The 25,054-nt window shown below is 46.1% G+C and overlaps 1 protein-coding gene across 1 annotated transcript in view; it reads left to right on the forward strand.

Moving 5' to 3' along the window:
* The window catches only part of PLXNA4 (plexin A4), a 421,093-nt gene that overhangs the window by 324,562 nt on the left and 71,477 nt on the right, over positions 1-25,054 (forward strand). Inside the window, exons 9-11 of the mRNA XM_010581025.1 lie at positions 9,412-9,612; positions 17,564-17,660; positions 20,965-21,155. Of these exons, the coding sequence (XP_010579327.1) occupies positions 9,412-9,612; positions 17,564-17,660; positions 20,965-21,155 (489 nt within the window). The remainder of the gene's footprint in view (positions 1-9,411; positions 9,613-17,563; positions 17,661-20,964; positions 21,156-25,054) is intronic.

Below are 25,054 nucleotides of genomic sequence, written 5' to 3' on the forward strand. Positions count from 1 at the left end.
TAGTGGGTACATGCTCTTCGGAAGGGGTGCTTCAGATAATCATAAGAGGAAATTAAACACAGAAAGTGGAGGCAGAAAGCTTTCCCCTTGTTTATGGGGTCCTGTTCAAGCATGAAAATACTGCTCAGAGGCAGTATCGGGTAGTGTATGAGGCCACCGGTTTTATTTCAGCAGATGAGAGTTTTATTCTTGCCTCCGCATTGGCTTGGACACGTTCACCTTTCTGTGTCCCTGTTTCTCGCACACCCTCTTCTGATTTGGGTAAGCACTTTCCGTTAATAGGTGCTTGTACAGCACTTAGTACCTGGAGCTGTGATCTCGCAGTGGGGGCTGTTCATAAGAAGTCTTTGAGCATGTACAAACAAATTAGATAATTTGCTGTTGTTTGCAAGTCATACTGACTTGCACTGAGGTGAAGAAAAAGATGGAAAGCCTGTGTGTGAAGTGACTCCTTCTGTTATTTTGGGGTACCTTTTGTCATCTCTGAGCCTTTCTGCCCTGCAGTCATCCAGCTGGCAGGGGAAAAGGCTAGTAACTTGTTCAATTTCCACACTAACTTTTAGCAGGATTTCTGATTATTATGGTGGTGGATCTGCAGGAAATCTGCCCTTGTGCAAGGCAGCTCCACCCTGTTTCTCCTTGTTGAGACCTCCAACCAAACCGCAATGGGAACTGAGAACTGATGGAAAAAGGCCTCCCTGTGAGAAGTTCATCCTACCTTAATACACATCTTGTTTTCTTAGAGCTTAGCTTCTCCAGCCACAATGTGAGACACTAATCAAGGACTTATTCATGTAATTTCTAGGAGCAACTCAGGGAGATTGGTTTGAACAGAGATGTAAGAAACATCTGACACTCAATACCATGTCCCTGCTAAATGTTACTCATACCAGTTGGGCTGCTCATCTTTGTAATGCAAGATTATTTATCCTGTAGGACAGAGTGATTTCAGAATGCAACAGGGTAATAATATTCATCTGTCCCTGCCAACACAGCACCCTTGAAATAACATTGGGAAGAGCTTATGTTGTTTTGATAGCCTGGCTTAGTGTGATGCCATTGTAATGCCTCAAGTGGCTACAGGATTTTCTGGCTATCTGAACATCTGTTAGGACTGTATAGCACCCTGCAGTTTGGGGGACGAAAGACAATTCCCCGTTGAGACTTAGTCCAGGGTGATGGCCTGTCCCCGAAGCAGGAAGATTTTGCTTTTCTCCATTGCAGCATCAGCTGCGTTCACTGCTTTTGGACATGTGAGTTTTGGGACCTGGCCAAGGAGAAACATTCTCAGGATGTTGAAGCTGCAGGTAAGAGGTGAGGCTGGAATGTGCCTCCTGCTCTGCTTGGGGCATCTCCAGGAGGCTGAGCCCAGACCCTCCTTCCCCGCCTTGTCTTTGAGCATAAGCCCATTTGCTTTGGCTTGGACGTTATCTCATGCTGTCATGCATCTTGGTGAGGGGTGAGTGGCAAAAGCCAGGATATCATGGTCCTGACCTTTTCATTGTGGAAGCCAAAGTATTATGACTCTCTGGGCTTCTGTCCTGGTTTCTGAAGGAAGTGAGTTTGCATCAACGCGGCCTGTGTGTGCAACCTCCGGTCCATCTGTTACTCTGTCTCTTCTATTGACTTCTGATCTCATTGGCCATTCTTGGCCTAGTTGGGCCAAAGTCTGGAGCTCTCAAAGATACCAAGTTCCTACTAACTTTGTAAAAATGGGCAGCTTTAGAGAAGAAATAGTCTTTCGGTCCTCTCTTAGGAAGAAAGCGCTACAGCTTGGGCTCAACTCTTGTTGGACACCAGAAATCCCCACATGAGAGTGTTGTCATGAGAGTCCCTGTCGCTTTTGAGGGAGCCTTGGTTGGAGAATGTCCCTTATGCATGCAAACCCCATTTGTTGGCACAGATGTATAGGAAGCTGCTTTGTTGAGGAGTGACATGTCCATGTCATTGGTACCTACATGGATAAGCAGTAAGGGGTGTTACTGCAATGCTCAAAATTCGCAGCCTCATTGGGCTGCTAGGGTGCCATGCATAGACATACAGTGCTTTCTTACACATGTAAGGTCTTGTGAACTTCAGATGGAAGTCCTTGCAGAAGGACAGAAGGCTGGCTAGGCAGAAGGACGCAGATTTATATAGTAATAATTAGAGAAGAAATTTGTTACTGCTTTATAAGCTGCCTGTGCTCTGCCCTGTGCTTTCCATGGCTTTGCACAATCCAGTTTTACTGTGCGTGTTATTCTGAAGACTGTCTTACTTAACCAGGGTTTTCCTTTAACAAATGACAGACTTTGTCCAAGTAGATACATGGTCATCTGGTCTCTTGCATGTAAACCACAGTCCTCAGTGCACACATTCATATTTCTTATGATTTCAAAACCAGGCAGTTACTCAGGAAACACCAGAACTGAGGCTGCTTGCATTTCTCCAGTAGCCCCTTTCCTTTGAGCAGATGTACCTAATGACACAATCATCTACTATTTTTGTCACTAGTCCACTCCCTTCATCCAGTGACCAGAAGGCTCCTGCTCTCTGGATCATTACTTTTCCTTCTGAGAGTGTGTCAAAGCAGCAAAGGGCTGAAAGAAAGCTAATGTTGTGTCTCTATTTAAAAAGGATAAATGTGGTGCTTGGATAATTATGGCAGCCTGACCTTGATCCTTGTGAAATAATGGACCAGCTGAGAAAGACTCTATTAAAAAAGAATTAAAGGAGGGTAAAAATCATTAATGTTGATCAGCAGAGATGTGTGGACTGACTTCAGAGGCAGAATAGTCCTAGGTTGGGATCAAGCTCTCAACAGACTTGGGTCATTTCCCAGCACTGCCTGCGTGGCCTTGGGGGAGTCACTTTGCTCCCGATCAACGGGATTCAGCAGTAAGCCATGTGAGAGGAGGTTAGTTATCTTCATTTAGATTCTGCTTTTCGAGTCTCCATCCACTCTCTGGTGATCAGCATTGCACTCTAGCCTTCACAACACTGAAGCCAAGGACCCAAGAGGTTATGGCAATTGAGCTAATGATCTGCTATTGATCTGTTGGACTCCCTTCCTCCAGCAGTGATATCACTACACTAATATCACTACACTCATCTGTGCAACCCACCATTGAAGTATGCAGCTACTAGAGTGCACAGAGCCTAAACAGGGCCAAATCTCTTCCATAGACTGAGCACCAGCCTCCAGGCCAACCACCTTTTCCCAGGCACCAGAATCACTTGCAATATCTGACAAAAGAGAACTGGTATTTGCTCCTGAGTGCATGGAAGACTCTTAACTAGAAAGGAGCCACCAGAAGTGACAGCGATGCAAGGACTCAATTATTTCTTTGTTGTCTCTGCAGATGTTTACACTTCCTATAAATCCTGTTGCTTTCTCCTCATCAGCTGCCTTTAAAGTTCTGAGCATTTTCTTCATGTATTATTACTTTTGCTGTGCCAATAAATAAGCACACCATCAATCAAACTAACAACATTGTAAACTTAGGAAGTGCAGATAAAATATATGGTGCATTAAAAAATTCTTTGACCGGGTGAGCTTTTTTGTAGCTGGTTTGATTGCTGCTGGTGCCGATGTAAATTTGGGGGAAGTATATCCAGAAATTTATGGAGCTTGGAATCCTGCCTACAAAGCATTGACCTGATTCCACTTTATAACCTAATAACGTTCCCCAGCACTGTTCGTGTAAATTTTAAATATAATTTTTATGATGCTAAGAATTAGTGGTGTAATAATGTAAACACAACATGGACTGTAACTCACCCCTTCCCCTCCCGCACTGGGAATGCCGACCTCCTTGCTGCTTACTTCTCCAGATTATCCTGGGGGTGGGAAGTTGTGCAATAGTTTAAAAATGATTCATCGAAGGAACCAGCTTGTCAGCCCTGGAGCCTGAAGCCCTCTGTTTGCAGCAGTACAGCGTAGCTGCTAAACAAGGGTCTGACTTCGCTGGTGTGGTGTCACAGCCCTGACCTTGGGCGACCCTGCTGAGGTGTGAGAGAGAAGTTCAGGCAATGTATTCCAGGCAGTCCCTGTTGCCTCTCATCTGCCAACTTGTTGTTTTCCTGCTTTTTATCCAGGTGAAATCTGATTCCTCTAAAATCAATGACCAAAAAAAATTTTTTTTTTGTTTGCCTGTTTTCCCTCTCCTTTTTCCCCTTCCTTCCCTTCATTTTCTTTCTCTTTCCCTGTTCTGTTTTGGTTTTAATGTTTTTTTTAAATCTAATCTAACTAACAGAGCATCCAGATGCTGTGGTCTAGATATCTTTATAAAGTCCCAGTCCCTGCCTCTAAAATCTTACCCTCTTGACTTGATTACAGCACAGAGTGGGAGGGTGAGAAAGCCATAGGAGACACAGGGAAAATGGTACATTGCAGCTCAGCAGAGCAGATGAACAACAGATGTATTGTATTTATGTAATATGTGAGTAAATAACAATCTGAGCATCATTTCTTGTGGGGTCCCGAAAGGGTTGAGTGAGTAAGTTATGGCCCCCACTTACTTAGATTCACTTTGTGGTCATGTTCCTTCCAGGCAAGATGGCTTGGGTAAGGCAAAAAGATGGTTGCTGAATGAGGGATACTGAAAAGAAAGTCTCAAAAAAAACCCCTGAAGCTGAGGGTGAAAAAATGGATTTTGATGGGAGGAGAAAAGGGGAACTGGATGCTTTGAGATGAGTAGTGGAGGTGGTGGCTATGTCTGGTCCTGAATGGAGATGAGTCCTACCCTTCTGGGAAAGAAAGGGTGAAAATTCATTGCCAAGAGTTGAGTTTATCTTGCCAAAGATGCCTACAATGCAGTCAGCAATAGGTGAGCTCTAGTTTCCTTCTGTAGAAAGTGGAGATCCAGTCAATGCTACCAGCGATCGTGAGGGAGCAGTATGAAGGAAAAGTAGAAAAGGTTCACTCACCTGAATGCTCTGCATGACAAGAGATGCACAGGGGAAGAAAAGTGAACTGGGATACCAATATAAGGTGGAGACTGTTGATAGGTGGATGGGTCATTGCAAATTCACAGATGTTTTACCTGTTCCCATGTAGGTTGCCTGCCAGTCAAAGTAGATCAGACTCATTTTCTTTTGGAAAATACTTTGATGAGACTTGGGCTCATGATCCTGGTCACAAACAGTAACAGGGAGTGAAACTGTACAAAACAAGGCTAGAAGAAAAACCCATGCAATGTCAGAAGACTATGAAAGATCCCTACATGCTTCAGTCCCTAGGAGAAGATGATAACTCAGAGTATCTGGTCAGTGTCCAGCTTATACTGGAAAACAGCATGGTGAAATCTCCATGAAATCATAACTATATATGTATGAAGCACCATAAAGGACCCAAACTAATTAGTTCAGGGCTAAGACCACATAGCCTCAGAGAGGTTTCGTTGCCCTCTTTAGCAGAATTCTCATGATGGGTCTCACTGGGGACTCACTCAGGTATAGCTGTGATGAGGGCCATAACACATGTGTGAGAGAAAAGGAGAGAAAGGGTTCTCATATTTTTGAGACTTCATTATTTCTGCAAGCTACAGGAAAACACATTTGCAGGCATTCTATGAGGAGTTATAAATAAAGAAAATTAAACTACCATTGACCCAATGAGTACAGCCCATTTCATGCAGTGTTTTCACTGCAAAAGCTCTCTGACTTGATAACTGGCAAAATTTGGTGATTTGAGGTGTGCATCGCTGCTGATACGAGCAATTGGCAAGGGTGGAGGATATTATTTTAAAGAGACTGACTCATTCGAAATCATTTAAGGAATAGAATGAAGCTGCACACACAAAATGAATCAAGAGTCCGCTTTCAAATGTGTTGCCCTGGTACAGATTAAACTGGATTTTAGCTCCTCTGGAATCTGAACCAGCTGCCCTTAGAGTTGGGGGAAAGGCTTAATTTATTATATACCAAAGGCAGAAGGGATGGGATTGTGCCCTTCCTTGGTACAGTTGTTGGCAGTGGATGTTTTTATTTCCCCTACATCATGTGAAAACCGTGCTTTTCCAACCTAGGTGATGTCCATTGCAGAGGAAAGGTGAAGAGAAACTGCTTCTGCTGGAAAATGCCCAAGATAACTCTTTTTTAAGGACCCTTCTGCTTGGGTCCTGATTGCAGGGTCTGCTCTGAGCAGGTTGAAGTTTTACCCTCAAAAATACAAACCTGCCCAGGCACCCAAAGCTTGACACAGGCTGTAAAATGAGTACTACATTTGAATTCGAACCGAGAGCAGTCCAAGCTCTGAGGTTTTATGCAGTACATCACCCAATGAAATTGCCTTTTTTTGCCCCCCCCCCCCCCCCCGTTTCAATTAGAAAGAACATTAGGTCAATCAGATAAAGCCACATTGGGAGGATTTCCTCTTTATGGCGCTCGCCTCTTCAATTATCTATAATGAACTTCCTCACAGTACTGCAAAGCTTTTTATATGCAAACGAATCCTGTTTTGGGGCTGCCGCAATCACTGCTTGTTAATGAACTTGAAACAAGTGTTATCGGAAAGGTTACAGCACCAGTGGTGGAGGGGGACGGGATAAAGCTAGACAAGAAAGACCAGCCTGAAGAGCTGGGATTGGCCTGCAGGTAACTTAGTGGACTATCTCCAACCCCCATCCTCCAGCCCCCTTCAGAGGCTTTTCTATTTGACAGACATCAAGCAAAATGCCCACTCTTGGGAAATGGCTGCTCAGTAGCAGATAGGGCTTTCCCATCCTCCTATCCCACTGATTCGCTCTGCCAATGCATCTCTCTCTGAACTCCTATAGCTGGGGAGAAAAAAAATTGAGATGATGTTGCCAAGGTCTTTTCTTATGCCAGGAGAAAGAAAAGGAGTTGATTCAGAGGCCCCAGGACATGTAGGGCAGGGGAAGGGGAAGGGTCAGGGGGTGTTGAAACCACACAGTCCCAACTGGTACTTATACATGGTATCTGCTGGCGTGATCAGAACTGGAGATTCTCAGTCTTGTTTTAATATAGCCCAGGTCACCTCCTTCCCCTGCCCTCTGGGTTTTTATAGGTCTAAGTCACCCAGGGTTAGATTATGCCTCAATTTCTCATGCTGAGTAGCTACTTAACCCTGCAGCTAGCCTTAACGCTGGTGTGCCTTGATAATGTAGGATCATTGGACTCAAGGTTGGAAAGACTTTCTAGACTGCCAAGCCTTGCCCTTTTGTCAAGGCAAACACTTCTGTGACACTTTAACCATTGTGTTTCAGCATTAGTAGTTCCCTGGGAACATTTCAACATGGGACAGGACAACAGCAAGAGCGGGGAGTGTTGGAACAGTGTGTAGCTCCTGAAGCACTCCTGGGGGTCAGACACAGGCTCTTTCCACACTGGCTGTGCCTTGTGCATGATGACATGTAAGGCAACTTCCACTGCTCATATACTCCTGGAGCCTCCTCACACAAGTCTGCTTGTTGAAGTGCCGCTCAGCACCAGGATCCCCAAAACAGCAGAGAATCGCAGTGGTAAATCTCATCACTGCAATGCAGTACCACATGAGCTTGCCACCTCCAAGCTTTACACCATCCAGCCGGGTTAACGCGATTGCCTTTTAAGCCTCAGTCCTTGGTAGCATTTATTAAGCTAGGTCTTGTTCCAGATTAGCCCAGACAAGTGGCCACCGGACCCAAGATGGTTTACCTCCGTCCAGCTCCAGTGACTGTGTGCTTGGCTGTCCTGGTTCTGGTGTTAACCTGGGCAAAGCCAATTGAAGTTCATCAGCAGCTGTCAAGTATTTACACCGTTAGCATCACCCTATAAGTGCAGATGAGAAATCAGTTTGCCCTGAAGGGCTCTTCAGTCTGGCATCCCCACTAGGACAGACAGACCCTCTTTGGGGACTGAGGAAGGCTTTCGGACTTCACTGCAGTGATGTGCTGGGTGGTTACTGGATTTTCTTTCTGCCCCCGGCCATGGATCGGCTCATACCCACAGTGTGATGATTGATGGCTCTTGTAATTCTATTTCTGGTTGGTGTAACTGCAGATGTTACACGTCTAATCCATTTCTTTATCTTCCTAAGCTATTTGCTTCAGTAAGATGCTTCTACCATCTGCTCTAACAAGCTCCCAGACTCTCGTAAGCCGTAAATTCCACTTTTGAGCCCTTCAGTCCCTTTCCCTACTTTCCAGCCCTGGATCAGTCCAGCCTCCTGCCATGCCTTGCCCACACCTACAGATTAAGCTTGCACCTCTTTATGTAAGTTCCTTGTCTCTGCTTGCACCAACTGGACCTGACTTTAACGTTGGGCGAGACAGGCTGAAATGGTGTTGCTCTCTGCACTGGACAGGGTGGCTGCTCTCCCGTGGTGCTCTAGGGAGAGCAGGCGGTGTGCCAATAACAGTGCCGAGAAGAAAAAGAGGGGACAGGCTTCCTCTTGGCAGGTAGGAGTTCAAAAGACTTAAAAGAGGGGACAGCCAGGCACTCACAAGTGATCAAGACAGCGTAGTCTGTGCATATGGCATGCTTATGTTTTGTAGCCTGTTGTAGCATTTTTTTAAGGGATCCCATTTAATATCAAACTGCCTTGGATTAGCCGGGCGAATGCTGCAGTAATTTCCTAAAGAGTTGAGAGCTTCCTAGAATACATGAATTTGACAGCTTGCAGTTGTCTGATTGTACTATGAAGAAGCAGTTCATTGCTACTCTAACTAAAGCTGTGCAACTTAATGAGACTTTGAGTACAGCCTTCTACATGGCAGCTTTGGGTGCCCAGACCTCTACCTGTGCAAGGGACTCACCAAGAGGTGCTGGATTAGCAGCATCCATTTAGCACTGCTCCTTTTGTGAAATGGTGGCAAGTCTTTCCAAGGGACCTCCACACATTGTGTAACAGTTGTTTCTTGGGAGCTGGATCCATCTGTAATAAATATTCTGTCCGCTTCTAAGCCAAAACAAACTCTCTTTTTAACAGCCCAGACTGTGTAGCTTACAACGTGTCTTGCTGGAGCTAGCTAGAGCTGTGCCTTTTGTACAAAGGTGCGCTGGCTGTTGGGGAGGCAAGGAATTATGCTCAGGTTTTTGCTTTATTCACTTCTCATGTCATGGCACTGTGACTGGGCTAAGTCCCCGGAGGGAATACGATTGCATTCCCACTACCTGATTAATGGAGCAGGTATTAAAAAGCACCAGAGGTAGCTTCCTAGGGTCCTGAGGGTTGAAAGTCTGTCCTGTGAATAAGGGAGATAGGAAAGGATGGTCTGTAAGAGAAATCCTTCCTCACCTGTTTGTCTGAGCCTTCCGGGCAATGCGCCTTGAATACCCTTGTAATAAGCTGAGGCCCAGGGAGATGCAAAGGCTTTGTAATCGGTTGAAGCGAAGTGTGAAGTGGGAAGGTTGGGAAGCAGCAGAGGACTCCAGCTGGGGCTGGGAAACCCGTGTGCTGACTTGGCGCCTTGTCTTCTCTCTCCCTAGGACTGTCCCCAGCTGCTACAGGCAGAGAAGATCCTGGTGCCTGTGGAAGTGATCAAGCCGATCACGCTGAAGGCCAAGAACCTGCCCCAGCCGCAGTCGGGCCAGCGAGGCTACGAATGCATCTTGAACATCCAGGGCAATGAGCAGCGGGTGCCCGCTCTGAGGTTCAACAGCTCCAGCGTGCAGTGCCAGAACACTTCGGTGAGCAAGCCCTGCGTACTCGGGAGAGATGCAGGGGCCAGGGAGGACCAGAAGTGCCTACAGCACCGTCCTAATGGGATGTGGGGTTGTGTGGCAGCCCTTTTTACCTTATTGCCTGTCCAATTCCAGCCACAGTCAAAGAAAGGCTGGTATGGTAGCTTGCAAACTGCCCTTTTTGCTCTTTAGGCTAGCTGGTGTCACCACACAGTAGTTGCTTCTGCCCTTGGATTGCGGCATTTGGCCGTGCTGAGGCACCTTAGCCATGACCCACAGGCATTATTATCAGCTTCACCTGCCCATATCCTCGCAGTGTCACATCCTTGTGTCCGTTCAGAAGGGTTTCCAAAGGGACATGTGTTCATATCAACCCTGAGAGTTAAGGTTATTACGTGGGGTTTTGGTGACGGGACATATGAAACCCTGTATAAACAATCTGACGAACGCCAGCATGTAATGGGTCAAAAGAAGGGTAAGGTGCTGAAGGCTTGAGTCAAACCCTCCTCCAGCCACTGACTCACTGCCTGACCTTTGGTGAGTCTCTTCGCCTCTGCCCACCTCCGCCTCCCCATCTGCAGTGCAGGACCAGTAACCCCCCTCCCAGGGAGCCTGTGCGAGTCACAACGGTGCTGTCACCGCAGCAGTGCCAGTTTGGGGGGCAAACGCTGTCATCTGCCAGGAGCTGTGCATATGTGCAACGGTGGTCTCTGCTTCTCTGGAGGTTTCTCCATGAGATTCACGTCTCCAAGATGTGTATTTGAGTCATTATCATTGCTGGTACTACGAGATGATTTATTAGTCAAAGAGCTAATTACAGGCTTTAGCCACTTCACTGCAGCTCTGCCACTCCATGCCGGGCAGCGCTTGTTAAAATCCATCACAACGTATCCTGCCGCATTAAGTAGCGTGCTGAAGATTATAGGCAGTTCACACATTTTATGATCTGTTGCAAACAAGCAACTTCCCAATGACACTCTTGTGTTTATTTGTTTGTCCCCCTCCCTCCCCCTGATTTTCATTAGTGGTTAGTGGCCTGTGAGCATCCAGGTTTGAGGTTTCACAGAAATGGATGGCTTGAGAAATTAAGGTGGCATTACACTTTTTAAAAAAAATATTTTGTTTTACAATGTGAAAGCCTGTGGCTAAAGGGGTATTATATGGACTGGGCAGAGTCTACATATCTGTCCAAAGAGTCTTAGCAGGGAAGAGAGCAGCCATCCTTTAGAGTCATGAATTCTCTGGCCCCCATCGGCATCAGCATGGATTATCTCAGGATGATTTTAAGCATAATTGGGCTGAGCAGGGGAGTGACTGCCTCAGTAGTCCTGGAGGGTCCCTCTCAGCATCTGAGTTTGTGGTATCCAATAAGTGAGCCTGGGTTTGGGAGGTAATGGTTACTATTCCCATACTACCTGCATGCTTCAAGAAGTTGCTAGTGCCTAGGACCAGACAAGCGGGCTTCGATGAATCCCGAGATGCATTTGCTCAAGGGATGCCCGAGTGCTGCGGCAGCACCATGTTGATTTTACTGATTGTTTTCATGGCAGAACACTCAAGGCTACTCCTGAGCCGCACAGGGAGGCAGGGCTGACTCTCAGGCTAATGCAAAGGCACTTGGCGACCTTGCTGCTGTGTGGTGTCTGTAGGATGCCTATCCCATGTTTCGTGGTGGCTCAGGTGGACCTCTCTCTTCTCCAGGGAGAGAGGCTTATTTTGGAATAAACTCAACTCTTTTCTATCCTGTTTTCTGCCTCCTCTCTCCCTTTCCCTCTTTCTCTCCCCTTCCCTCTCCCTCTCCCTCTCTTTCCTTTTCTTTTCTTCCCTTTTCTTCCAAAGGTACTTTGACGCTGTGATTTGAGTTCTTTTTTTTTCCTGAGAAATGTTATTTCATTGTTGCTCTGAATTTGCCAGACACTGAGAGAAAGAGATGTGGAAGGGAGAGCCAGACAAAAGAAAGAAACATTCACACAGATACAAAAAGGGAATAGAGAAGCCCCGGCTCTGTTAGAGCAGGTGGCAGAGGACACAGACAATAGGGAAGGAGTGCTGTAGATATGTCTCCATCATGATTATTTCCTTCCCTGCCAGAATTAGCATTCAGTCTGGAGCCACTGCGATACAATGAGCCTCTGCTCCAAGGGTCACCTGGCTTTAGAAACAGCCGTATGAGCTTGTTTGCAAATTGAATCAGCCCCCTTTGACAGAGCTTTTTACTCAGCAGAGTCGCTGGATGAGACACTGAATGTAGCACCTGCATTGCAGGCTTGGAGAAGGTCCAAAGGAGGGTGGGAGGATGTGTTGTGATGGTGTGTCCCTGAAGGGATGCTATCCTGCCAGCAGATCTTTCTGTTGGTGATGCATGCTAGACTAAGCAATCATTCTTGGCTTGTTTTCCTTCATAAGCCTCAAGATCTACCCCCTCCCATCGTGCGCTAGGCACCGATGAGCTCAAATTCAGCTCTTGCAGAATAAATTCAGCAAAATGCGGGATTTTTCCTGCTTTCATATGGGATAGGATCAGGAAAAAGCCTTAATTCTGGCTCTCCAGTGCCTGGTCCCTCAAGATTTACACCAGGGATCAGAACCATCTTAAACAAGTGCTTTACTAAATGGTTCCAACTTTGGTTAAAGGATGCTATAAGGAGACCCAGGTGGGACCACCCTATCTGATGGTGTGTCAGTAATGTCACATCCAGCTCTGAGGCCGCCTCGGTGCTTGGTCCAGTCAGTAGCCAGCTCTGTCTCTCCCCCTGTCTTTCCTGGAGATATTTCATTTGATAACAGCAATAAGTCACTGCAGGCAGCATGCTTTGGGACAATTATTGTTCTTGTCAAGTGGTTTGAGACTCTCAGCTCTGGGCTTTGTCCTCTATCACACCACCCAAGGCATGCAATTATCACTCAGAGAGACCCTGCCTGCCATTCCTTATTGCACTTATGATAGCTCTGCCGACAGTCTGGACACAGAGTGATGGGAGGAAATGAAAAGGAGGAGAGCTAAGGAGGCATATAAATAAGTAAGTAAAAACATCAGCAGGAATGGCTGAAATTGCTAGATCTATTAGGGCAGAGAGCAATCTCCCCAGTGGGAAACAGTGGGAGCCCCAGCACTTGCAATCAGCCCGATATTAGCAGCCTTCGGCATGAGGAACAGGGAGATGGGTGAGAGATGACCCACCTGACCGTGCCATGATCATTGCCATTACCTGCTTCAGTGACTAAGCCCACCTTCTTGCATGGTGTGAGCCTGCCCATTGCCTGGCCTTGCACACAGAGGCAGCACACACTGATTTCTAGCAGTAAAAACCCTGCTGATAATTTGCCTCAAGTCCTTCACAGGTCTGTGTGGCGTGAGACCCGAGATTGTACAGCCAAAAGAGCTGTGTAACTTAGGGATAGGAAAAGCAAATATGTTATATTTGTCACATCATTGCACTTGAGCAAAAGAGCTCAGCGGCGTTTGACTCTGTGGTGTGGCTCACACAGTGGAGGGAGTGATGACAAAAAAAAACCAAACCCCAAACAAAAAACAGAGCTGGGAAAAAATGAGGAGCTATTCACAGAAATCGTGGGAAAACACACTTATGGGTGGCCAAAGGAAGAGAAGCATGGGGCTGTGAGTTATACATCCACTTCTCAATTATTATGATGCATTATTATTACTTATCTGCATTCAAATATCACAGAGAAACTCCAAACACGATGTGGGCTCTGTTGTTGTGGGTGATACCCAGACATAAAAATTCAGTCCCAGCTCTGGGAAGCAGAGAGTCCAAAGAGATGGGATGACTGTGGGCAAGAAGTTTTCTGCCTACAGTTTATGGCTGGAAAATTGATGCAAAGAGGGATTAAATGACTTGTACAGGATTACACAAAGAGTTGGTAGCAGAGCCAGGTACAGGAATCAGTCCTCAGGCCCGAGCTGTAATCACAAAAGTGGTGTCAGGGAAAAGAGACTAACGCTAAAATACTGTTAAAATGCTGTTTGTCTGTAGATGTTTCCCCACTATTGGACACGCTTGAGGTACAAAGAGGAAATGTAACCGCTCTTGGTTTATCATCCTAAATGTGCCCAAGCCAAACTACCAAAGGGCTTTACCCGGTGATACAACATCCCAGCAGGATACAGCAAGAGGTCAAGCGTGGCTATGGATTTGCACAAACTGTGTGGCTGAGAGTTCTGTGAAGATAAGTTCCTCTAATGCAGGGTGCCTGTAGTAACAGGATGCCCAAAAGAGCCAGGAATTCACAGACTTTTGAAATGCAAAGTATCTTTCCATGAGGGCAGCTAATGTTTGCATAGCTGTTGTAGAACTGATAGCTGTGATTTTGCAGCCATCCTCTTAGTCCAACTTCCATGAGACAAACAGTCAATGTGTTTACAGTAGCTTGGGTACGATATGTTAAACCGCTAATGACATGGCAAAATGGCCAAGTGATGTGACGGGCTCAGCCCGTGTTGCAGGAGTATCTGATACTAGCAAAGATTTTAAGAGACAAAGAGCTGGTACCTGGGAGTTCAAAACACACTGTGCTGTTCCTGTGAATTACAACAGCTCCTTCTAGCAGCTTTTTGCCATTTCCTGATGAGAACCAGTCTGCTTTTCTGGAAGGGCAGCCTCTCTTTCTCAGTTTGAGTCTCTAAATTGCCCATAATTTTCTGCTTTGATTTGATTTGCATGGTGGGAATCCAGGTTTGGCAGACTTAGGGGTCAGATTTACATCTTTTGAGTGCTTTTGCCTGTACTGGAGAAAGTAGTGCAGGGCAATGTAAACATGCAAGCCCTAATGGTATGAGTGCTCTTAGCAGGAGTATCCGGGAAGCTCTGCTGTCCTGGAGATTGATACACCGTCCCTTTTTTCTTCTCTGAAACATATTTCCATCTTATTGTTACAGCTGAGCGAATCTTTTTCAAAGCCTCCTATTGAGTTCAGTGGGCTTTGAACAGGGGTCACAATGAGTTAGCAGCTCCTGTGGTCTGAAGAGGACGGAGCATTTGCTTGCTGCTACTTTGCAAAACGCTCTGTTTTGCTGCCGTGCAGCCCCCGAGCTGTCTGAGCAGGCCGGGCACGGCAGCGGGAGCATCCTCGTTCCAGCCCCCAGCTGCCTTCATCCTTGGAGCTCTTCCATGGGGATCCCATTGTTTATCCCCTCGCATCCGTTTCCAGTTCTGGATCAAGTCTGCTGAGTTAACAAGTTTAATATGTGTTTGCCCCTGGTGCCACAGACAGATAAGATCTAAAATCCCAGCTGGGCTCCTGCTGCTGGCGCTGGGAGCCTCAGCGGGATGAAAGGCTCTGGGGGACTCCAGCTGCCTGTCCCTTGGCTCCGCTAACAGCTAAATCCCAACGCACACACAGGGCTCTGCTGAGGCAGAAAGTAGCGCTTTTCTTAGGCACCTACAGACTCAACTATCTGACTTAAGGGTGACCAGTGGTTCTGTATAAATGCTTTTTCCCATTCCCAATCAGCATTTGCAAAGTGCTGTGCAAAGCAGGCGTTTGCAAAGCTCCTGAGTGGCAGAAGATTAATTATTCTCTACTTTGCAGGAGCTCTCCTTCCCACTCCTGTCTCCCCATCCTTGCTCCTAGCTCCAAAAAGCTGTGAAAAGCCAGTGTTGTGAGTCCAAGCGGCTCTGCATCATCTTGCATCTTGCTGGCAGTGACACGGAGAAGTGTCATAAAAATGCTAATACTGAATGAGACTGGCTGGTACAGTCCTATTGCAGAGGACTCTGCTAACCTGGCTGCTGTTTACTTCCATGGTAACCACAAAGCTTATGCCCATAAATACCCTACAACTAGATCATAATCACAGGGTCTTGCAGATTAGTGGCTAATTGTGTTTAGTTTGTCCAAAGAGAAATTGCCATGCAGCTAGCACTCACTCTGCCGTAATGGAGAGAAATCACCATACATGATTTCCTCCACAATTATATGGCAATTAACAGATACAGAAAAACCTACCTCTAAAGGCTCAGAGCTTTGGTATCTCTGTGGAAAACCACACTGCGACTTTAAGTGATGGGGAACCCTTTAGTGGTCTCTAAGACATACCCAGCCAAACCAGACAGCTTACTGAATTATATTTAACCTCGTAGTGGGGAAAACGTGTTTTTCTTTAGAAGTGGGAGTTTCTCCCGCTATATATCCCAGTGCAGTGGCAGATTCCTGATCTCAGGAGGGTAAATCCTTATGAAATGTCTCTGCCCTTCTTGCCTTGTTCTCATTCTGTCCTTTAAGCAACCACCTCCTCTCCCATTATGAAGCTTTTTGCCTTTTGGTGAAGTGTTGGATGGAAGCTGTTGATGGAGGTGGGCAGTGGGATCTGACGGGCAACTGGGTGAACCCTGTGTGAACTGGCTTATGATAAACCAAAATCTAGCTGAAAAAATACACTAAGCACCATGTGTCAGAGAGCTTTCCCAGTGGAGAGGGCCTCCAGAGATCAGCTTCCATTTCCTTCATTAAGGCCAGATCTGTGTACCTTGACTGTGCCTGACAAGTGTTTGTTTAAGTCTGTCCAACTCTCTCAGAAGATTTCTATAGCTTTCTTAATACATATTTGCTGGAAACTGGATACTCCCTACTCCAGCTGAAGCCTTTCTGGTTCTGAGTAGGGAAAAATAATTGCCTCCTGGGGCTTACATATGTAACAAACTCTATCTAGTACATCCCCAAATGAGATTTGCTTGGGTTTTTGGCAGCAGTATGGCATTGTTGATTCGCAATCTGTTTGTGATCTTCAGTAGTCCCCAGACCCTTTCCTGCAGCGCTGGCCAGTCATTCCAATTTCACATTTGTTTGCATTGATTTCTCCTATTGAAGAATAGTCGGTACTTGCCTGTATTGAATTTCACTTTGTTGATTTTGGCCCAGTTCTACAATTTGTCAAGTTTGTTTTGAATTCTTGACCCTGCTTTTGGATGTTCTTGCACTCTCTCCCAGAACAGTGTCATTCATGAAATTTGTAGTCTGTCATCCAAGTCAGCAGTGAAAATACTGAACAACACCAGACCCAGGACAATACTCCATTTGAAACATCCTCCCAGCCTGACATTGAATTATTTGACTTTTTTTTTTTTTTTTTTGGCAGCTTTTGCATATACCTTATGGCGGCTTCTTTTAGATCATATTTCCCTAGTTTGTTTATGGGAATCTCCTGTAGGACAGTAGCAAATACTCTACTGAAATCAAGATAAATCACATCTGCTGCCTCCCCTTTAACCACAAAGACATTAAACCTGTCAAAAAAGGAAATTAGATTGGGTTGACACAATTTGTTCTTGACAAATCTATGCTGGCTGATTTTTATCACCTTATCATCTTGCAGGTGCTTATAAATTGATTGTTTAATAATTTGATGTACTTTCTTTCTGGGAAGCCAAGTTAAGCTGACAGGTCTATAATTACACAGAACCTCCATTTTCCCCCTTTTAAAAGTATTTCCATGATATGCCTGTTCCCTGCTTTCTGAGACCTCACTCAACTTCCAAGAGTTCTTCAAAATATCACTAGTGAAGATAACCTTACATACACAGTCAGAATCTACGGAATACATAGCAGAGGTATATTCGGATGGTAGATCCACAATGCATAACGGACACCTTAGAGGTGCACCCAAGAGTTGGCAAAATATTCTTCAGAGTTATGCTCAACACCTAGAAGGTAGATTTCCAAGATAAGCCCCATCACTTAAATCACAGAATAGTCACCTAAGGGCTAAGGAGGCTATCGAGAGGGGCATGGCTTGTTCTGTCGAGAATAACAACTTTGAGAGGATCCCGTGGCTTTTTGGCAGGTACTGGTGATTAAGGAGGTAGCTGACAGCTCCATTTCTCTTGTTGATAATTTGCAGCACCACCTCTTGCTTCATCCCATCCCCTCACCACCTCTGGGCACCATGTAAGTCCGGGTTTGAGGGTTTTTTTTGTTTTTCCTCTCCCACTTCTAGTATTCGTACGAAGGGATGGAGATTAACAGCCTGCCGGTGGAGCTGACGGTCGTGTGGAACGGGAATTTCAACATTGACAACCCAGCACAGAACAAAGGTAAAGAGTTATTTCAACTTGTCCTTGGAAGCGGTAACCTTAGCAACGGGCCGCATTGCTCCCTACACTTAACAAAGCCGCCACCATCTCCCCGTGCTGTCTGGTGCGTACTTGTTCTCTGCACTCTGCAAATTACCAATTTTTTGTGTGTGTGCTTTGTGTCCCCCCCCGCCACTTCTCTCTTTGCACCTGCGAAATACGACTCTCCCTCCCACTTGTGTTGCTTTCCCTCTTCCTTCATCATCTTTGCCTCCTGCTTCTCCCCACATTTTTGTGTCTTGTTTTTATGCCCCTCCTTCTCCAGCTTTCTCCCCCTCTTTATTTCTCCTGCAGTGATGCTCTTCAAGTTAACATGCCAGGAGATTTTGTGCTCTCTGCTCAGAGGCAATGTAGTAATGAACAGGGGAAGGGAGAGGGGGAGGAGAAAGGCTGCAGCTCACCGTGGGAAAAGTCTGAACAAAATAAAATGATAATGGCAAAGGACAGAAAACCACCTCCTGCCCAGAGCCTGGCTCTGTTTAACTACCACCGATGGCCCAGGATTGATGTGCCCCTCACAGAGGGATATTGCACATCCAGCCACAACCCTGAGGCAGGCATTTTTGCTGGAGATGGACGGTCCATTCACATTTTCTTCCTTTTTGTTGATTACCCTCAGCCACCCTGAGGCCTTTCCCTCCGGCAGCCTCTCCTCTCGCCTGCTGTGCATTTACAGCTCAGACCTGCAGACTCTCTCCTTCTCACATCACCTCTCAGAAGTTTCTCCCTCCCTCGCTTTACTGTCTCTTTTCTTGGACACCTTCCACATGTTCTCCCACTCCATCTCTTCCCATCAGGTACTACCATGCTCCTCTCACCATCACCCTGATGCTGAGGGGTGGTGAGTGAGGTTTCCACCAACACCACATTGAAGCTGGAGAGCAATACAGAAGGCAGCTCTTCTCCCTTGACCCCTTCCTGTCCTTCTCCCCCTGCACCCACCTCTGTGATGTCTTTCTCTGCCGGCTCGAATAGTCCGTGGGTTCAAATAGCCGGTCTGAATGCAAAAGGTCCTGCACTGTCGTCCCCAAAACTGGCTCTTCAAGGTTAAATCCACTCAGTAAACACAATAGGCTGGAAACCCTTGTCTAGCCCTGGTGTCCAGCATCGTGGCACAGCCCACCTTCACACTGCCAACTTCTCTCCATGCTGAAGCTGTCTGCCCTCTCTCCTTCTTTCCAAACTGTGCCAAGGCATTGCCAGGACAGTGCTAATTTCCTTGGGCCCAAACCGTGCCGTGGTCTGTGCTAGCCTTTAACAGTGTGGGTTGAAGATCAGGGTTTGAGCTGGCTGGTTTTGTCCCAGTCCCACTTAGTTTTCTGCTACCATTATAGCCCTGAGCGTTCCTGATGCAACATGGTCCACACCAAGAGAGTGAACCCTTTTTTGGGCAGTACTGAGCTGTTCTAGGTGATGTAGGAGTAAAATCAGTCTCATAATTGTGATGTCTTTAGGCATGCCTGTGCTGGTAATGTAAACCAGACCAGGGATGAACTCAAGAAACATCTCTGGTGCTTAGTGTTTAGTGCAGTCCCTTACAAGTTTTTGGGTTATTCAAACCCAAAAAGTTATCAGTAATGACTAGGAAAAATTTGGGAAGTGGCACTGGCTGGTAGCTATCCCAAATGAGTAGTTTGGATGATACCATCATGTCTGGGGTCAGGAGGAGAGCTTAGGCATGTGCACATGGATATACCATATGGAGCTGTACCACATGCTCTCGAGGACACAGAGAGTTTTATTTAGTGGCGTAAATGTAGTGGCTACAAGCAAACACAAAAGCCTGGCAGGGCTTTGGACAGTGCTGCAAACAAGCAGACCTTCTTCTCTGGAAAACTGAGAGGGAGAGACAGAGGCAGGATTAAACCCAGTGCCTTTCTAAGTGCAGTTGCACTGGGGTACGCTGCCTTCAAGCAACTGAGATGCCACTACTTTCATAGCCAGCATCACATGGGCTGGGCTGGTAGGCTGAAAGGCTAAACTGAACCAAACCTACTGAAGTACCTACAGAGATACTCACTGATAGCATTGCAAGCAGAGCAACTCAGCGAATTTGAGGACGTCTAACAGAAAATTAAGGAAAGGGCTGTATCCCAGGAGGCCCGTAGCACACTGTGATAGACAGCTGATTTGCAAACTTCTCTTGCACCCTACCTGGAGAAATAAAAAGTTTCTGAACATTTACTTGCATTGGGCAATACTTGCTGACTTCTGGGGTGCAGATATGAAGAGACAGCCAGAGCTTTTCAGCACAAATATCCAAAGCCTTTGACCTTTGGGATTGTGTATAGTAATAACCACGGACAAGACTTTAGTCACCTACTGACACAGCAAAACAGAAGCACAAAGGGAAAATCCCCCATCTTATAAAGAAAACCACCCACACACCCACAAATACAGAAAAAAAGCAAGTCTTTGTCTTCAGGGAGGAGACTTTTGCTATCAGCTCCCTGTGCAACCCAGGCCTCAGTTTACACATCTGTAAAACAAGGATAAATAACATGATCTTATTTTGTAGGGGGACTGCAATGGTTTTAAGCTTTATCTGGAAAAAAGCTTTGACTGCTGCTAATCACTTAGCAGCCCAAGATGGAGCTAAGCATTAATCATTGCTGACTGTATTGGAGGAGGATCAGTTTAGTACTTCGAAGTGTAAAGCAGACTGAATTTCTGGAGCAGAAGAAGGGGGAAAGGCTGGTTGTGAATCCCTAAATTTAGCCTTATAGTGAACCATTGTGGATTTACTATTAGGATTTCTGTTAAGGGGGAAACCTGAGTGGCATCACCTTAGCACACAGTTCTGGGTAGTTTCACACCAGACAAATCCCCAAGTTTAAACTGTGGGTGGACCAGCTCTAGGAAATTGTTTTAGGATGAAACGCTGAGGCTGAGACTGGTTATAGGTGGCACTGTATGACGTTCAGTCTCTGGAAAAGGTAGGGACCGAGGCCAAGTCACTGCCTGAGCACCTTTCCCCCCAACCTGCTGCTTGTAGCCCCTCACCCTACTGAGGGCAGCATCCTTCGTTCTGCTCTCAGCTTCCAAAAATATCTTTCATGGGGGATGAACTCTGACAAGTGCAGTCTATGTCAAGAAGGATGTAAACATTTTTTCCCCCCATTATTTTCCCCCCCTGGAGAAGTCCCATCCTGCCTCTGGGACGAGTAGCCCAGAACACCTTCCCGTCTCTCGCCCTCTGATATCCCACCGCTCTCCCGTGCTGTCTGCATCTCTCAGCTCCTCTCTTTTTTTCCTGTCCCTGCAGTTCACCTGTACAAATGCGGGGCCATGCGGGACAGCTGCGGACTCTGCCTGAAAGCCGACCCGGACTTCGAATGTGGCTGGTGCGAGGGGCAGAACCAGTGCACGCTGAAGCAGCACTGCCCAGCCCAGGACAGCCAGTGGCTGGAGTTGTCCAGCACCAAGGGCAAATGTACAAACCCCAAGATCACGGATGTAAGTCATGGATCTGCAAGAAGCTGGGGTATTCCCTCTCGTACCCTTTCCTTGGTTTATTTTCCTGATTTGTCTTTGGGTTGGTGAGGGGAAGGTCAGGACTGAGTTCTGCTGGGTCAGGCAAAGCCCCAGGCAACCTTGGGGAGGAGAGGCCATGGTGGCCTTCAAAGGTAGGCACACAGCTTCACGTGTCTACAACACAGGGGTGAGCAGGGTGTCAGAGTTCCCACCACGGTCAGTGTGGATGTGAATCCATTACACGAACACAGTCTGCTAGTGCAATCCGAGGAACAGCGGAGCATCTGACCTGCCCGCGCAGAGCTGTCAGGTGTGATGTGAAGCCTTTAGGAGCAGCTGAAGGTGAGACAAGATGCTCTGGGGCTTCTCAAATGGATGGTGTGAAGGTAATCAAATGAGCCCAACTGTCTCTTGAAACAGCCTTTCTGGCCAGCCTGGCTGAGAAGGAGATGTTGAGTGATCCCAGAGTGTTTTGAGCTTTTCTGACAGAAGGTCAAGGAAGAGGCCAGGTTGTACTTCATGCTTCCCGGCAGCATGACGTGGACAAAGTCAATGTCCAGAAAAAAACAAGACTCCACTGACTCCAGCAGAGTAACTCCCTTCTGTTTGCCGGGCTGACTTTGCATGGTGAAAAAAGTCCCCGTAGAGCAAACAAAGCCCTGTACAGGTGTCAGCTTTCCCTCTTTGAAGGCTCAAGGAGGAGGCAGGATCAAGCCTGGACTAAATGAAGCTTGGAACTGCCCTATTAAGTGATAAAGAGAGAATGAGGGCAAGGCTGGGGGAAGGGTCTGCATCATAACGGTGTTCTTTAGAAGGTTTCCTGTGGAATGTGTTGACTGGGCCAAAGGAAGAGCTGGGGCAAAGGTACAAAGGGGAGAGAAGAAAATAGGAAAACCACAGAGAGAGGCAGCAGAGAAAGGGAAAGAAGGCAAGGGAGGGAAATCAGGCCTCCAGTCTAAAGTGATTTTTGTCTGCTGCCTTAGGACACATTTGCCATAATGATGGGCACCATATTCAGGATCACAGGGCAGGCAGCAGGACAAATCTGAGCCTTGATGATCAGGGCTACATCCTTACCAACTGCCTCCTGCCTTCAGCGTTTCTCAGTCACCATGCCTTTGTTAACATGAGTTCCCTTACAGGGTGGCTAGGGCCTTATTCTGCAAATGAGAAAAGTATGGAGGAAAGTGAGACAGGGAAGAGAAAGGGAAATGCAAAGGAGGAAAATCCAGCTTCCACAGTTGCGGTTTAATATGAAACATCGGGTCGATTATTTTCCTAGAAAGCAAGAAAGGCTTTTTCAATTGTATTCAGTTAAGAATCAAAAAATGTGGCTGCTATGGATGAGCCCTAAACCAATGTCCATTTGTGAAAGTTTTGTGAAAGCAAAGGCTGGATAGAATCTGGTTTTCCCAGGTGCCATTGAAAGGAGCCCTTCTTACTGTGTTTCAATCCATCTTCCTGCCATCCTTCAGTCCCTGAAGTACTGACTCAGTTGGACTGCTGGAGTGCCAGACCCATCCTGATGTTTCCAAGGTGGGGGCCTCCACCACACGTGGATTTATCTGGGGCTGGTAATTTTGAGTCCACCTGAACCACCTGCAGCTGTGAAACCAAACCCAGAGACAACTAGAATGAGCAGCTACTTCTGAAAGTCCAGCTTTGAGGCCTTGAAGTTTATAGAGGACTGGATGAAACCTTTTTTTAATCTTTTCAGATTCTCAAACCTTGGGAAAGATTCAGAAATTTTGCACAGATTCATAGAATTTGGTATTGGGAGAGTGATGGATGACCAACTAAAGCACACGTCCAAACCACAGGGACCTGACCATGTGGTAGTATGATGTTCTGAAGGTCCATCTGCATTTCTCTGCCATTCTTTGACCCCAGCCCTGCACCTACAGTCTCTTTATGAAGTGCAAAGCACTCACTCTCCACCCTACAGCTCCAGAAGGGATGTACTGCTAATTCTGCTGGCATTTCCACCAACAGCTCCCAAAGCTCGAACAGATCATTGCAATATTCATTCATGAAATATTCCAACTACCCGGTGCAATCATAAGCAGCTCTTGGAAAGTCTTTTTCTAAGCCACTAGCATGGAAGTAATCTCAAGTGGCTGGATATATATTGCAGCTAAGGGTAGGGCTGGAGCGGTTGGTAAGAGCACGCACATTCGGGCGAGGAGCCAGGGCAGTATCTGTGCAGGCAAAGGAGGAGAAACAACACGTGTACTCACCCTTGCACAGGCACCCACACGCACCCAGCACAGAGCTTCCCATAACCTGTGCTTATTTATTAGCTCTTGCATTTATATTGCCACTCAGTGAAATTCAAGGATTTACAGACTCGCTGAGCCACAAAACCTCCTTTAAGAGTGACAAGCTGCAGCATTAGGCTGATACTAGCGGAGGGCGTAAATTGCGATGCGGTGTCGCAGCTCTGGGTCTCCGAGAGAAAGCTGAGGCTTCCTGGCAGCTTTTGTTTCCCTGCCTGTATTTTCCTCTCCCAGACTGACAGGTCTCGTTCCACATTTTTGCACCTGTGATAGAAACAGGGTCCTTCTCTCTCACTGTGAAACCAGCGTGGTAACACCTTTTTCTTGTACGTAGCTGTGGGAGTGTGATGAGTTGGGGTTAAAAAATCTCCCACATGCTCCTGGGAGAATCCCAGGTCCTCCCATTTTAAGGAAATAAGTGGGTTTTGAAGCCGGCCTTTACAAATTAAAAATTGCACAGGGAGGGGTTTGGAGGTGCTGTGCTGGCTTCACACCGGGAAGTCTCCTGTTGACACTTTTTGAGCCAGAGCAAGAAATTTAAAAAATCTTATGCTTTAGATGGAGGAAGTTGATAATGTTTCCACAGAGTTTTTTGTGACTTCTGCAGTGAAACTTTTGTCTCAAACTCACCCCTAGTTCTAAAGAAAAGGAATTTTCTAGCAAGATGTTTCTTTTCACCACTGCGCCTTCATTTATTCAGGGTAATGGCATTAGTCATATGAGGAAAAAAGTCCTCTTTTGACCTGCTATGAGATGTACTGCCCATGCCAGCAAGCTCTTTCAAGCATAGGTGAGCCCTAATTGACCACAGACCTATCTTGCTAGACACCCAACTTGTACAAGTAAAAACCATTTGACGGCAAGTTTAATACCACAAAACAGAACTCAGTTCTCTTAAAAAATGTGTCTAATACATAAGGAAATAAAATAAAATACAGGAATTTTAGTTTATCTTTCTTTTTTCATTTTGAGTATGTGTTAGATTGCATTTGGTATAGTGATATATTCTAGCCTTCCAGCATCATTCATATAGTGTTTTATCAGGAGAGGATTAACTGACCTCAGCAAAATAAGTATTTCAAACAGCAGACTTTGCTTGAATAGATATTTATTAATGATTCAGAATAAAAATGTTTTGGAATTGCCATTTTTAGAAAATAATTCAAGTTTTCAATGTTGAGTCCCCAACTGAGACAATCGGTATTGTTTTCTCCTGGAATCAAAATTTCATTTTTGTTCTCATTTTTTAAGATACTTTCCTCATATCCTGGAAAATAACCACAAATGCCTGTCTCCTTCTTTCTCTTTTTATCCATTTTCTACTTGTCTATCAATCTCATCACCACAGACAATCCAAAGGTCAAATCTCCAGCCAACCCAAATAACCATTTCACCTGTCAGATTTATGAATGTTGTGCTATTTTCTTTTTAGGACTTAGGTATCTTGTTGACTTTTGGAGCAGTAATAAGCGTGCCATGGTTCTGATTTTGTTGGCTCAAGTGGTATTTGTTGGTTTTTGGGAACTGAGACCGGGCCACTGCAGGGATCTTGTGCTGCAGAGATTGTGTCTATGTTATATGACCCTACAGGTCCAAGCAGTTGTC

This window comes from Haliaeetus leucocephalus, unplaced genomic scaffold (assembly GCF_000737465.1).
Source record: "Haliaeetus leucocephalus isolate CR32 unplaced genomic scaffold, Haliaeetus_leucocephalus-4.0 Scaffold751, whole genome shotgun sequence".
Classification (NCBI taxonomy): domain Eukaryota; kingdom Metazoa; phylum Chordata; class Aves; order Accipitriformes; family Accipitridae; genus Haliaeetus; species Haliaeetus leucocephalus.